Raw genomic sequence first — 14,299 nt, forward strand, 5'->3', positions numbered from 1 at the left:
GTATGTCAAAATACGAGTACACACAATTGTACATTCGTACATACCCAGCTAGCACATTTGCCAGACAATTTCTGATATCAGACAAGTCGGAATAAAAAGTTGACTATTTAGACAAGTCTTACAGGTTTCGTACAGATTTCTGGGCGAAATGTCTGGATAATTTTATTTATTTCCTTATCCGATATGGCTGATCGAATTATGTCCAATTTCGGACATACATGTCTGATAATTCTTATTTTCCATGATTATTTGGTCAGACATCTGTTGGATATTCGTCAGAATCGTCGGCAATTAAGTGAGAATTTCCCACGTTGTGTCGGTTAGACTTCCCGTCAACCTCTCCATACGTTTCTCTGACCGATATCGGCTAAAATCGTACAGATTTCTGACTATGTTGCTAGCTGGGTATGTTTGTTTGTGTATTGCTTACCTTTTGTATTTGTTTGTTGACAGGTATTTGTTTATTTACACAGTTTAAAATGTGTGTACATATGTTCCTAAAATACTTGGGGCCTGCGGCACTATATACATACGAATATAATACGTATGTATGTACANTTTCTCTGACCGATATCGGCTAAAATCGTACAGATTTCTGACTATGTTGCTAGCTGGGTATGTTTGTTTGTGTATTGCTTACCTTTTGTATTTGTTTGTTGACAGGTATTTGTTTATTTACACAGTTTAAAATGTGTGTACATATGTTCCTAAAATACTTGGGGCCTGCGGCACATTATACATACGAATATAATACGTATGTATGTACATATGTATGTATGTATATAATGTGTATAATTTTTATTTTATCTAAAAAAAAGTAATTGATAAGCGCCTGACCACTAACAACGCATGGCAACAAATATATTAAATATAAACATATCTAAATGCCTACATTAATGCAGATATGTACGTATGTATGTAACTACATGATATCTACATATTTACATATGTATATGATATGTATTAATTATCTATTGTGATTTAATCAGAGGCTACAATTAATCGCGTACGTGAGCAAACAATAATATAAGACATTATTTAAAAGCCATCATTTTTAACGCAGGAGCTGAGAAATCAATTAACTTTCTACCATAAAACATTCACCGTTTGGAGTTGTCAATTGAAAGACAATTTAAAGTGAAAACGTTTTCCTCTTTATGTGAATATAAAGATACGAAACGGTGAAAAGTAAAAAAGTGATTTTCAAAAATGACTGCTGTGGATTCTAAATCTGCAGAACGTTCTCTTTGGGAAAATATTTTGCAGCGAATAGAGATTTTTATGTGGGTTTTAAATCAAGCCTGTATTGGATTTGTAACGATTTACATGTTTTGGATATGTATTTACAAAGGCATGGGTACTATGGAATTACATGCCTTCCTAGTAACCATTGGGGTAAGTTGATACTGAAATCTAGTTGTGAAAAGGATATTATAGAAATGTGCTTGTTGTGCGGAGTGTTAAATGATAAGGTTTAGAAACTCAAGCAAAAAGCAAAAACCTCATTTATTTACATACTAATGTATGTACCTTTTTAAAGCTGTTTTAAACAAAATCTATACAACTGAAATTGCGTTATGGCAATATTCGCTTTCAAAGTCAACCACACATAGATGCTCCTCTTTGAAATGGACCATCCCGGTGTGCGATTTTACGAAAGTTAAAAATTTCATTTGATGGCCCAAAAAAAGTGAGAAGTTTGCAAATTCATAAAGTATTTAATGATCGTAACTGGTTTCATATTAGGCTTTAGAGACCCAGAAAAGATAATAATATCGTACTTTCAATAATATAGAGAAATAATTCACATTTTTTCGTTTTGGAGATTTAATCATTTAGTCTCCTGAAGTACAAGTTTGAAGCGTCAAAAAAAATGCACTGATTTTTAATAGCTTTTTTTGCTGACGAATTTTTGCACTTTTTTCCATATTAGCATGAATTTCTTGTAAAATAAAATGCGGGAGACCGCTCGCAACCAAATTCGAAAAAAAAAAATCAAAGCCAGTTTTTGTAAATTGCACTTGTTCTAAAAANTGTAAAATAAAATGCGGGAGACCGCTCGCAACCAAATTCGAAAAAAAAAATCAAAGCCAGTTTTTGTAAATTTCACTTGTTCTAAAAGAAAAATATTAAAAGTTAACGCTATTTTTTAGCCGCTTGAAACTTGCACTAAAATTGTATGGGCTATAAAACTGCATACACAAAAATTATGTAAAGATTCAGATTAAAAAGTTTGAAATTTTTATGAAAATTTTATAGACGGAGAGCTCATGACAAAAAAACTCATCATATTTCAGATCGATTGAAATTTTTTGCGAGCTTAGCTTGTTAATATATAAATCGAGATCTGGAGGGCTGGCTGCTGAACAGCGGTCTTGATTATGCATTTTTAGCGATTAAAGATGTCTATGAAAACCGAATACTCAACATACTTCACACGACTTGAAATTTAGATACAATTTTATTTACAGTGCATATAAAATGAATTCAAGGTTGCCTGCCAATTCTGATGGTCTTAAAGTATTGCCAGCTTATGTTGAAATTGCATTGTTGCAACTGTAAAACAATATACTTCAGATGTGCTGTCCTTATCACCGGACATTATTCATATTATAAATAGATGAAATGTCTACAACAGCCAGCCCCTTCTGATGGTCTTAAAGTACTCCAATTTTGTAAAAGAAGCCACTTTATTGTCTCTTCTTTTATCATTATTAAATACACATTCTATTGAAGATTCCATTTTTATAAATTAGCGAGATAATCTGAAAAAAATTGTAAAATTCTGACAAATAGGGACTGATTAATCATGACTAATGTGACCATCTATCCCATTTACTGCCAATTGTCTGCCACGAAAGTCAGTCTCGCTCACTCTCACGGGAATTACATTTTTTACATTTTTCATATGATGTGACCATCAGAAGGGGCTTGCTGTAGACATTGCATTNACCATCTATCCCATTTACTGCCAATTGTCTGCCACGAAAGTCAGTCTCGCCTCTCCTATGATGTGACCATCAGAAGGGGCTTGCTGTAGACATTTCATCTATTTAAAAACCGACTTCCGCAAAAGGAGGAGGTTATCAGTTCGTCGGAATATTTTTATTTTTATTTTTTTTTATGTATGTTACCGCATAACTTTGGACCATGTCAACCGATTTCGATAATTCTTTTTGCGTCGGAAAGGTAGTGTCTCAGAGGTGGTCCCATACTAATCTGGTTAAGATCCGATCAGCGGATCATGAGATATATATATATTTTTTTCTTTTATATGAGAGTTGAAGTCGGTTTTTTTATGCTAAAAATTACTTCTAATATTAATAATTTGCTGTGATAAGGACAGCCCATCTGAAGTATGTTGACTTATAGTTGCAACAATGCACTTTCAACATAACTTAAAACTGAGTAAAAGCACTAAGCTTATATAAGGAATACATACATACGTACACATGTACATATGTGTAACGCATTAAAAGAAGGTTATTCCAAAAACAGTTAATGATCAGCTCAAATTTCCATACCTTTCGCCCACAACAAGCACATTTCAGCCTTACTACTCTTTGAATTAAAGCTCATTGAATATCCTTTATAGTTCTCTCTACTCATGGCCGAAGGCATAATGTGTCATTATAGTATTAACCCATTAACAAATGGTTTTAAACGCAAAACTAAAACTACCATTCATTGGGTACTACTCACATTGGGCGGCGGTTGTGGTGTTGCCGGCTGTCTTGTTATGATAGTTATAGTAAAACTAAATATGGATCAATTGCACAACAGACTGGGTAAGCGTTTATGGAATTTGAAAATAAGCTTTATCTCGCATTTAACTAACTCTTTTACTTTACAGGTTTCGCTGCTTTTATTCTCTGTCTAATCAGCATGCTGTCCGGCTTGAGTGCCCTCTTTTCAAGTTATTTACGTCGCATTCTAAGTCCTTTACTAAATAAAGGTTTTCACAATTTAGTGGGATTTGGTACATTCTTAACGGCGCTGCTTGCACAATATTACGGTTACGAATTCTTCCATTCAAGTATTATATGGTCATTTATAAATGTACTACAAGTGGTGACCCTTGTCTCGCTAGTACTCACTTCCATAGGCCCGCTTAAGGCACTTTATCAGAAAATCTCAAGTTATTTTGATTGAATTAGACGTTATCTAGTTTAGAAGCCAGGTATCAATGTAAGTGATCAAAGTAGTTGTGAAGTATTTTAGTTGTAATTTTTTTTTTTGTAAATACGAGTACATTATCAAGTTCAAGTATATGTATATATATATCTATCTATGAATGCATGTATTTGTACTATACATCATTCATTTTATTCATAAGATTTGTAGATAAGTGAATATTTTATAGTTAAAAAGTAGTTTTGTAATGTCGTAATAAAAGGGAATTTTAATTTACTAATACACCTTATGTTTTGCACATTAGGATGCCTCGTTAGAAACAATGCAGTGCACCAAAGTGAATCATTAGATTTGGCTTATTTATGGCCCTTTTTAATATTGTTTTAAAGCTCGATTTGTGAATTGAGCTAAGTTGAAAATGCGTCCCAAAACGCGAGGGCTGGCAATTCTTTTTTTTAGTTTCACTTTTATTTCAACAAATTTTGATTACAAGAAAAATACTGATAAAAATAAAAATTTTCATAAAAACAGGGTTGAAATTTGAAATTCCTGCCCGTATAGTGTTTGTAAGTCAAATATGAGTGGCATTGTGCTACTATGAATGCAAGGCCGAGTAATCATAGCCAACTTATGTACAGTAGTCGAAAAAATTATAGCCGCACCAAATTTTGACAAGTTTTAAAATATTATTTTTGTTGTTATTTAATTTCGGTTAGTTTTTTATAGTTCGTTCTTTACCAACATCCGTATAAATACAAGTTTAAAGGCAGTGTCACACGATTGGGCATTTGCTAAAATTTGGTGTAAATCGTATCCCAACTGCTTGAACACCCAAAATATTTTTCACTATACCAATCACGAAAATTGATTTATTGAATTTTTTTCAATAGAACATCGCTGTATTGTACCAATCTTTTGAATTCAAAAAAAAAAAAATTGTCCCACTTTTTTTTTACCAATAGCCCAATATAAAAACAACACAGAACACCTACATCAAGTAATTTTATCGCAGGATGTATACATATGTAATAAAATAAAAAAAAAGGATTTTAATTTTTTGAGTTCCTATAGAGGAATCTGAACTTTGCCCCCTGTGCGACACGTCTTAGTCGTCTCCAATTGGGGCCAACATTTAAATGTTATATCTATCCGTAGTATTACCGATTGAGGGGGTGAGACTGAAAAAAATCGTTCATTTATTTTAATGAGCTCTCTTAAACTCTTTGCCATTGCGATTTGATACCCGCATTGCGATATTTGATCAGTTCTATAAATTCAATTTGATTTAACTTTATAAACAGGTGGCAATTCTTCTTAAACCTGAGACGAACACGTATACGGCTTTCTACAATCGGAATACGGCAACATAGAGTCTATCGATCGATATACAGATAATAAGTGAATTGTAGCTCCTTCCTAATCAACTTAAGTTTAGCTTATAGTTAGAAACATTTCCTGCAGCGGATGTTCAGCTTTGAGCAGCTTTTCTTTTATGTACCATATACACCAGGCGACAAATGAAAGTTCTAATATAACTAATATTCACAATTATTTTCATGAACAATTTTTTGCATTAATTATTTACGAAAATATAGTTCATTCTCTAATATAAACCATATAAATCTAAGTTTCATATTTAAAAAAAAGTTCGTCAAAATTTTCAACTTTTTATTCAGAATTTCTAAAAAATTTTCAGGTATGTAATTTTGTAGCTCATTCATTTTTAGCGAAGTGCAAGTTTCAACCGGCTAAAAAATCGCGTTGATTATTGAGAATATATATTTTTTTTTGGAGACTGCTTTTGCGGTTGAATGGGCTACAAAACTGCATATTCGAAATTTTTCTAGAAATTCCGAATAAAACGGTGAAAATTTTGATGGACATTTTTAGAATTTTTGTGAACTTTATATAAAGCATGAAACTTTGTGCTATATGGTTTATATTATAGAATTAACTATATTTTCATAACTAATTAATGCAAAAAAATTTTGATTAAAAAAAATGTAAATTTATGTATATTAGAACAAGGTGTACACTTTCATTTGTCGTCTAGTGTATGTATCTATGTGGCATATGTTCATTGTTTGACTGTGTGTTGAAAGGCGTCGACTTTTATTCCCCAATTTAGAAGATTTCCCTTCAAGTTCTGTTGGGTACATATGTAAATATGTGCATGAATTTGTGCATATTTTTAGCTAATCTACAATTCTAATGATTGTCCATGGAACACAACCTACTTTCAATTCGAATTCTGGCATGGTAGTTAATCATTGCACTTTCATTTATCTTTACAACGTACACTTAAACGTGCATAGATATGTACATTCAAATACATATGTATGTATGTATGTGCAAGCCTTTGAAACTCACGATCACCGCACGTTCACTTTTTAACAAGCGAATTGTTATATTTTTTTTTTTTGCACAAACAAAATCAACGCTTAAATTTGTCTTACCACAGGGAGATTTGTGAAGTGTGTTACTTTATTCCGAAAGTAATTATATCTTTGTAACCATATGTACTTTGTTTAGTTAAATTGTAGTTTTAATTTGCCTTAGCATCTTTTAAACTAAATTAAATTCTACTATGAGATGTTGTCGCGCCAAGAAATGCCGCCAAACAATGTAACAGTTTCTTTCTATCCGCTTTGGCGTACACTCACAACTTCCTCTTATTGAGTTTGAAGCGCAACTGACTCAAGTTGGCGTTCAGCGCAATTCATTTCAAATTCATGTTATGTAAAAACCGATTATCTGATTTTGCAGATCATATGCCGCAATAAATCTTGATACATTTCCTAAGAACAGCTTTAAGCGCAAAATTTTTGCGATTTGAAATGACATCACCAGCCCGTTATGCTCCAATGCCGCTTGTGGCGTACGATTGGTAAAGCCCCCAGCTGCATATTTTGATGATTAAGCCAAAGCATTCGACAAATAAACACAATCGGAACATTTTACACTTATCTGCTTTTATTTTCTTTTACCACGGCGGACCGGCAACTTTCACGTGCTTTACATAAAATAGGTAATACTATTTTTAATAGGCACAATCTGTGTATGAGTATGACTGTCAAGGGTAAACGTTCAAATGTTTACCTTCGTGGTGGGTTCTATAAATAAAGAGTATTTCATGTTATACTAAAGTGCTGAGATAAACAATAGCAAGTGATAAAAAAAAAATTATCAAATCGCGGAGGAAAAAGTATGTTCTAAAGCTATTTACGGCAAAACTAGAACTTTCACTTCAGCAGCATTCCCAAACCAATAAGATATCGCACACCGTCTTCAAAAGAGTCACAACTCAAAATAATACGTTCGTCACAAAATGCGAAAAACTAATTCGTAGCACATGCTACTCATATGGGCAAGGGCGACTTTACTTCAGGTTTTTTTTAACAAATTATAACAAAAAAATTTTTGCTGAAAGGTAAATAAAAGCTCTGTGTACATTTTTAGCGCATAATTTCAAAAATGCCAAATTTTGAGTTGTGACTCTTTTGAAGACGGCGTGCGATATGTACATACATACAGTGACGCAAACAAGTGACTACGTGGCGCTTTTTTTTTTTAATATCCATAATGTTTTTCGAGTTAATTTTTTTTTGTTATTTTTCTATAAAAATATTGTCCAAGCTTAAACCAAAATCAAATAAATCACAGTTTCAAACTTTATAAAAAATTTAAGAAAATTCAGCAAACTTAAATCTGACTCTTTAGAACATTTTTGGGTATGCAGTTTTATAACCCATACAATTTTAGTCTAATGAAGTGAAAGTTTCAAACGGCTAAAAAAACCCGTTGATTTTTTAGATTTTCTTTGTTGACGGATTTTTGCACTTTTTTTCCATAAAANTTTTTTTTGTTATTTTTCTATAAAAATATTGTCCAAGCTTAAACCAAAATCAAATAAATCACAGTTTCAAACTTTATAAAAAATTTAAGAAAATTCAGCAAACTTAAATCTGACTCTTTAGAACATTTTTGGGTATGCAGTTTTACAACCCATACAATTTTAGTCTAATGAAGTGGAAGTTTCAAACGGCTAAAAAAACCCGTTGATTTTTTAGATTTTCTTTGTTGACGGATTTTTGCACATTTTTTCCATAAAAGCATGAATCTCTTATGAAATAAAATGCGGGAGACCGTTCGCAACAAAATTTCAAAAAATCAAAGCCGGTTTTTGTAATTTCACTTTGGACAAAAATTGTATGGGCTATAAAACTGCCTATCCAAAAAGGTTTTAAAGATTCAGATTAAAAAGTTGAAATTTTGATGAAAATTTGTTGAATTTTCTAAAATTTTGATAAAGTTTGAAACTGTTATTTAAATATAACGCAGTATTTTTATAGAAAAATAACAAACAAAATTNTCAAAGCCGGTTTTTGTAATTTCACTTTGGACAAAAATTGTATGGGCTATAAAACTGCCTATCCAAAAAGGTTTTAAAGATTCAGATTAAAAAGTTGAAATTTTGACGAAAAATTGTTGAATTTTCTAAAATTTTGATAAAGTTTGAAACTGTTATTTAAATATGAAGCAGTATTTTTATAGAAAAATAACAAACAAAATTTAGCACGAAAAACATTACGAATATAAAAAAAAAATGCAGCAGCAACACGTGATTACTTGCTAATGATTACTTGTTTGAGTCACTGTATGTATGTGTATCTTTAAAAATAAAAATAAAAACACAATCTAAGCAAGTCTGCACTTATTTTTGTGATGGAGAATCAAAATTTATTATGACACCCGCAAGGCGAATTAATATAAGGTGATAGCAGGAGTACAAAAACAAAAATTTACATGTATTTTGTTCTTGCTTTGGTGGCATAAACTGTCAAAGTCTGTAAGTGTGTGTGTAGAAATTCAAACAAAATTTTTCAATTCGATATCAGAAGCCGTGCGGCGAAACACATACACAAAATCAGCTGAGCTAGTAACACCACCTTATATAAATTCGCCTTGCACACCCGCAAAATTATATGTCTCATAAATATTTTTTTTTTCCTTTGATTAACAATCGCATTTTTGCCACATTGTTTTGATGAAGGAGCTTTTCTTTATTAATCCATTGAGACCACGTTCTCGTAAAGTTCAATCGACTTAATACCAGGACCTAAAATGCCTCTGTTATCGTTTTATTAGTATCCTTNGCGGCGAAACACATACACAAAATCAGCTGAGCTAGTAACACCACCTTATATAAATTCGCCTTGGACACCCGCAAAATTATATGTCTCATAAATATTTTTTTTTTCCTTTGATTAACAATCGCATTTTTGCCACATTGTTTTGATGAAGGAGCTTTTCTTTATTAATCCATTGAGACCACGTTCTCGTAAAGTTCAATCGACTTAATACCAGGACCTAAAATGCCTCTGTTATCGTTTTATTAGTATCCTTGTAAGATATCCGATTAGGACTATTCCATGTGTATGTAAAAATGCGGTTTCCTAAGCCTTGACAATCGATAGAATTTACAATTTCACACCTGATATCGACTATATCTATTGTTTCGATCATTCATTGCTTTCATCAACGATTATGATGGATCCACATTCATATCTATCAATAATTTGCCAGCTAGCACATTTGCCAGACAATTTCTGATATCAGACAAGTCGGAATAAAAAGTTGACTATTTAGACATGTCTTACAGGTTTTGTACAGATTTCTGGGCAAATGTCTGAGAATTTTATTTCTTTTCTTATCCGATATATCTGATCGAATTATGTCCGATTTCGGGCATACACGTCTGATAATTCTTATTTTCCATGATTATTTGGTCAGACATCTGTTAGATATTCGTCAGAATCGTCGGCAATTAAGTGAGAATTTCCCACGTTGTGTCGGTTAGACTTCCCGTCAACCTCTCCATACGCTTCTCTGACCGATATCGGCCAAAATCATACAGATTTCTGACTTCTTTGCCGACGAGTCTGACGGATATCGAACAGATTTCTGACAATTTTGCTAGCTGGGTTCTTTCATGATACGTATGTATTTATGTACATATGTAACTTTAACAATAAAATAACTAGACTGAATATTTAGCAAAAAAAAGTAAATATAATTTAGCTAATTATCGCAAAAATAAAAACTAAGAGCCCACAAAAAGTAATAGATAATAACTCAGTCAATGCCAAATTGCCTTAGCAGGTGTACATTGCAAAATAATTGAAAGTGAGTTACGCGTAAATATGTAGGTAAATGCGCATATCTACATATGTACATACATATGCATTAGGGTGGTCCTTAAAAATGTCATCTTCTACATTTTGTATGGGGCACCCCTTTATTTTGTTCTACGTGCAGAATAAAGACAACCACGACAATTTTAAAATTGTAATATAATTTTTAGGGGTCGCTACCAGGTTTTGAAGAAATTTAAATTTCTTAAATCGCTAAAATTGGACAGAATTTTAGCTCGGACCAGCATATGACATATAACTCAGAAGTTTTGGTGCTATCAAGCCAAGTGGTATGTTGTTTGACGCGTATTTTAATTGGTTCCAACGATACTGACTGGACTTGCCACTTTAGTTAAATAGTATAAATGAAATCAGGCTCCAAAAACACACAAAAATAATTTAAATAATTTTTCACGAATTACTTTTCCGTACCAAGGTTATTAAGTGTACCGAGTTACATATTTGTGGTCATAAGTGGGCGGCGCCACGCCCATTTTCCAAAAATGTATAATAATCTAATGTTCTGCTAAGTGGTGATTGCAATCATCGATTTTAAGTGAATTAGCCTTAGTAGTTGCTGATTTATGGCAGTTTTCGTGTTTCTGTAAATGACCGTTATATGGTAGGTGGGCGTGGTTATAGCCCGATTTCAAAGATTTTCCTCAGTTTTCATGGCTAGACCTTAGGCAAGGCTCGTACNTCATAAGTGGGCGGCGCCACGCCCATTTTCCAAAAATGTATAATAATCTAATTTTCTGCTAAGTGGTGATTGCAATCATCGATTTTAAGTGAATTAGCCTTAGTAGTTGCTGATTTATGGCAGTTTTCGTGTTTCTGTAAATGACCGTTATATGGTAGGTGGGCGTGGTTATAGCCCGATTTCAAAGATTTTCCTCAGTTTTCATGGCTAGACCTTAGGCAAGGCTCGTACCAAGTTTGGTAAGTATTGGTGAAGCGGCTACTGAGATAAAGCATTTCATTATAAGTGGGCGGGATCACGCCCATTTTTCAAAAATTTCATAACATGTAATGTTATTTTTTACCACAATTCTACTTCACATACTAATTTTCAACAATTTGCATCCAATGTTAACTGAAATATCGCAGTTCTTGCATTTTTCGAAAATACTATTATATGGGAAGTGGGCGTGGTTACATTCCGATTTCGTCCATTTTCGATATCAACCTACCTTGGATAAATGGAAATCTACATACCAAATTTCGTTGAGATATCGCAATTTTTGCTCGAGTTATCGTGTACACGGACGGACGGACAGACATACATGGATTAATCGACTTCTCTATTCATTCTGAGCATTTATGTATGCATGTACATATGTATCAAGATACATTATTATTTGTAAACCACTGTTATATGTAAAAGTTAGGAAAAATTAAAAAAATGTATTTCGAAAAAACTTAAACAAACGGTAGTCTTTGGAGCATGATGAATCCATTTGGCAATTAATCAATTTACATGAATTATTTTCAATAATATTTAAAATTTAAACTTAGGCCCACTTTCAGAACAGAAGGTCATCTATTTAACTCGAATTTTACCGGTTAAATTGATAAATTGGCTTGCACAATGAATGGTTAGGAATAAAATTAGAGTTAAATCGTTAAATATTTAGCCCAGTAATTTTCGAAGGTTAACTAAATCTTCATATCGTCGTTTACAGCGCAAAACCGCGTATCAACAAAATGCAAAACCGCGTATGTGAAGTTGTAGAAATTACTTTCTAGAGCGTAAAAACACTCATATTTCAAAATGGTTCTCTTTTTTACAAAGCAGTCACATTTCTGGCTAGTATATTTCAGGACAAATGGATAAGGATTGAGCCAAGAGCTTGTGTGAGTAAATCCAATTTTTGGCAGCCAATGTCAGTTACGCGGTTTTGTACTTTAAACGACGATATGTATGTCAATTCTGTCAGTAACAAGAAAAAATAAGTACTAGTTACTTAATTTAGAAATCTCTCGGGTTACTTAACTCTGGGCCAGTTTTCAATGCTGCAAGACATTGTCTGGTTTAGGAATATAACAATTTAACTCTGAGCTAACTCTTTATGTTCTGCAAGTGGACCTGAATTGTTTTCAAATCTTAGTTTACAAGTTTTTAGATTTTCACAGATGCCGTTATTTTATACGCAGAAAAAAATAAGAGGGTGTCAGTTGGAAAATGTAGATGTTGATTAGGACAAACCTAATATGCATGGATACTATTCGTAATAGGCACATATGTATGTATGTATTATGTTTGTATGTCTGCATCCACATTTGGGTAATTCAAAAATAACTAGCCTAACATATTTATGGCCTTAAATTCAATTCAATTCAATTATAAAAAGTGTCGAACAGTGATCGGACTACTACCACATTTTGGTAGATCTGCCACTTTTTTGACCATCTACCACACAAGGTCTGAAATCTACCACATATTCGCGTTTTTGAGCAGTTTTATTTTTCCACGACATAATTTTCTTAATTTTAAGAGCAAAAATTGTCCAACACTTAAAACTAACAACAGGCAGAATGGGAGGATAAAATAAACTGTAAAATAGTAAATTTTCTCTATGTTCAATTTATCGATAGGAAACGTGGTTTTATCCCAAGTAGCGGTTTCTGGAACGTGCCACATTTGGTCGCTACATCGTGATGTGATAAAAAGAAAAGCTGGCAGCACTCCGCATGGTTGCAGAAATCCCTTAAGATTCAAAAAATATCTTAATATGGAAGGAACTGCTTTACACTGTCAAGGAAAAAAAATTCCAAAACTCAACGCAATTTTTAGCAACTTCAATCTTGCACTTTATTATACTAAAACAATTTTTTTTAGATTCTAATTAAAATGTTTGCAATTTAGGTGAAACCTTGCAGAATTTTTTTTTTTTAATTTTTGTACAAAGTTTGATCCAAAACCCGATATCTACCACATTTTTTTTAAATCTCCACATTTTTTTTAAATCTCCACATTTTTTTTCCAGATTCTACCACAAAAATATTTTGTAAATCCGATCACTGGTGTTGGTGGGCATTTGAAATTTTCCATGTAAATAAAATGTAAAAAAATTTGTTTTCATTAAAAATGTTATAACTACTGAACCGTTTGAGACAAAATTCCTTGGCATATTCTTGAAGGGCATTAAATTCTCCAAAGATCGACACTAAATTTGATTGTTTTGTACTATATACTTACGGGCTATGAAAGTCGAAAAAAGCAGAAATATGCAGCTCTAGAGCTTTATGATTGAAAATATTCATGCAAATGGAAAAAAGTTACACTAAAATGATACAAAATGTTAGTTAACATTTAATTATTTATAATTATAATTTTAAATGTTAATATTTAATTATTAATAATTATAATTATAAACTAGATTTGTCAGAGAAGAGAGTTTTAATCCTTTTATTTATTTTTTATTGCATTTGTAAACATTAATATTCTTTTAAATTATTCGCCCTCATTGCGAGAGCCGTGTCGAATGCAAGTCGTTTTTCGAGAGTCGAATCGTATCTTAAGTTTCACGCCATTGCCTAAAATTTCCACTCGACTAGTGTATTAAAGTGGGAAAACTTGGCAGCACTGTATAGTTTACGACGATTTTCGTCGTTTACTTATTTCAGCACGGCTGTATACAATGCCAATATTGTCGAGTCGTACAATTGAGCCTAATTTACGACTTACGCAATGAGGCTGATTAATAAAATTCAGTTTATTGCAACATGGATATTGCTAGCGATGTAATCGCACTACATACTTGCAAAAGAAATTGTTTTTGTTCTTCTTTCGTCAAAGTTCGATTATAATTTTGTATCAATGCTATACCTCGATTAGCAATATCGTTAGCTTATTTAATACTCTTAATCATCTCTAAAAAAACAACTACAGGGTCATTAGAGAATTTAATATTAATAATTTTACAAGAATATGCCCAGACAAATTTTTTATCTCAAACGGTTCAATAGTT

At 32.4% G+C, this 14,299-nt stretch overlaps 1 protein-coding gene across 1 annotated transcript; it reads left to right on the forward strand.

The window, feature by feature from the left end:
* The first annotated feature begins 565 nt into the window (after positions 1-565).
* Positions 566-4,563, forward strand: LOC108375064 (uncharacterized). The gene is made up of 3 exons (XM_017631144.1): positions 566-1,395; positions 3,596-3,788; positions 3,854-4,563. Exons 1-3 carry the CDS (start codon positions 1,210-1,212, stop codon positions 4,150-4,152), a joined length of 678 nt encoding a protein of 225 aa, XP_017486633.1. The 5' UTR covers positions 566-1,209; the 3' UTR covers positions 4,153-4,563.
* The last annotated feature ends 9,736 nt before the right edge of the window (positions 4,564-14,299 follow it).

The sequence above is a fragment of the Rhagoletis zephyria genome, unplaced genomic scaffold (genome assembly GCF_001687245.7).
Source record: "Rhagoletis zephyria isolate East Lansing unplaced genomic scaffold, Rhagoletis_zephyria_1.1 Rzeph_scaffold_08458, whole genome shotgun sequence".
Classification (NCBI taxonomy): domain Eukaryota; kingdom Metazoa; phylum Arthropoda; class Insecta; order Diptera; family Tephritidae; genus Rhagoletis; species Rhagoletis zephyria.

What these genes read in the sequence shown, in the direction of transcription:
- LOC108375064 (XM_017631144.1), top strand. Translation starts at nt 1,210, where the DNA reads ATGACTGCTGTGGATTCTAAATCTGCAGAACGTTCTCTTTGGGAAAAT. An exon ending in CCTTCCTAGTAACCATTGGG is followed by an intron (nt 1,396 to 3,595) that starts GTAAGTTGATAC and finishes TATCCTTTATAG; the next exon opens with TTCTCTCTACTCATGGCCGA. An exon ending in TCAATTGCACAACAGACTGG is followed by an intron (nt 3,789 to 3,853) that starts GTAAGCGTTTAT and finishes TTTACTTTACAG; the next exon opens with GTTTCGCTGCTTTTATTCTC.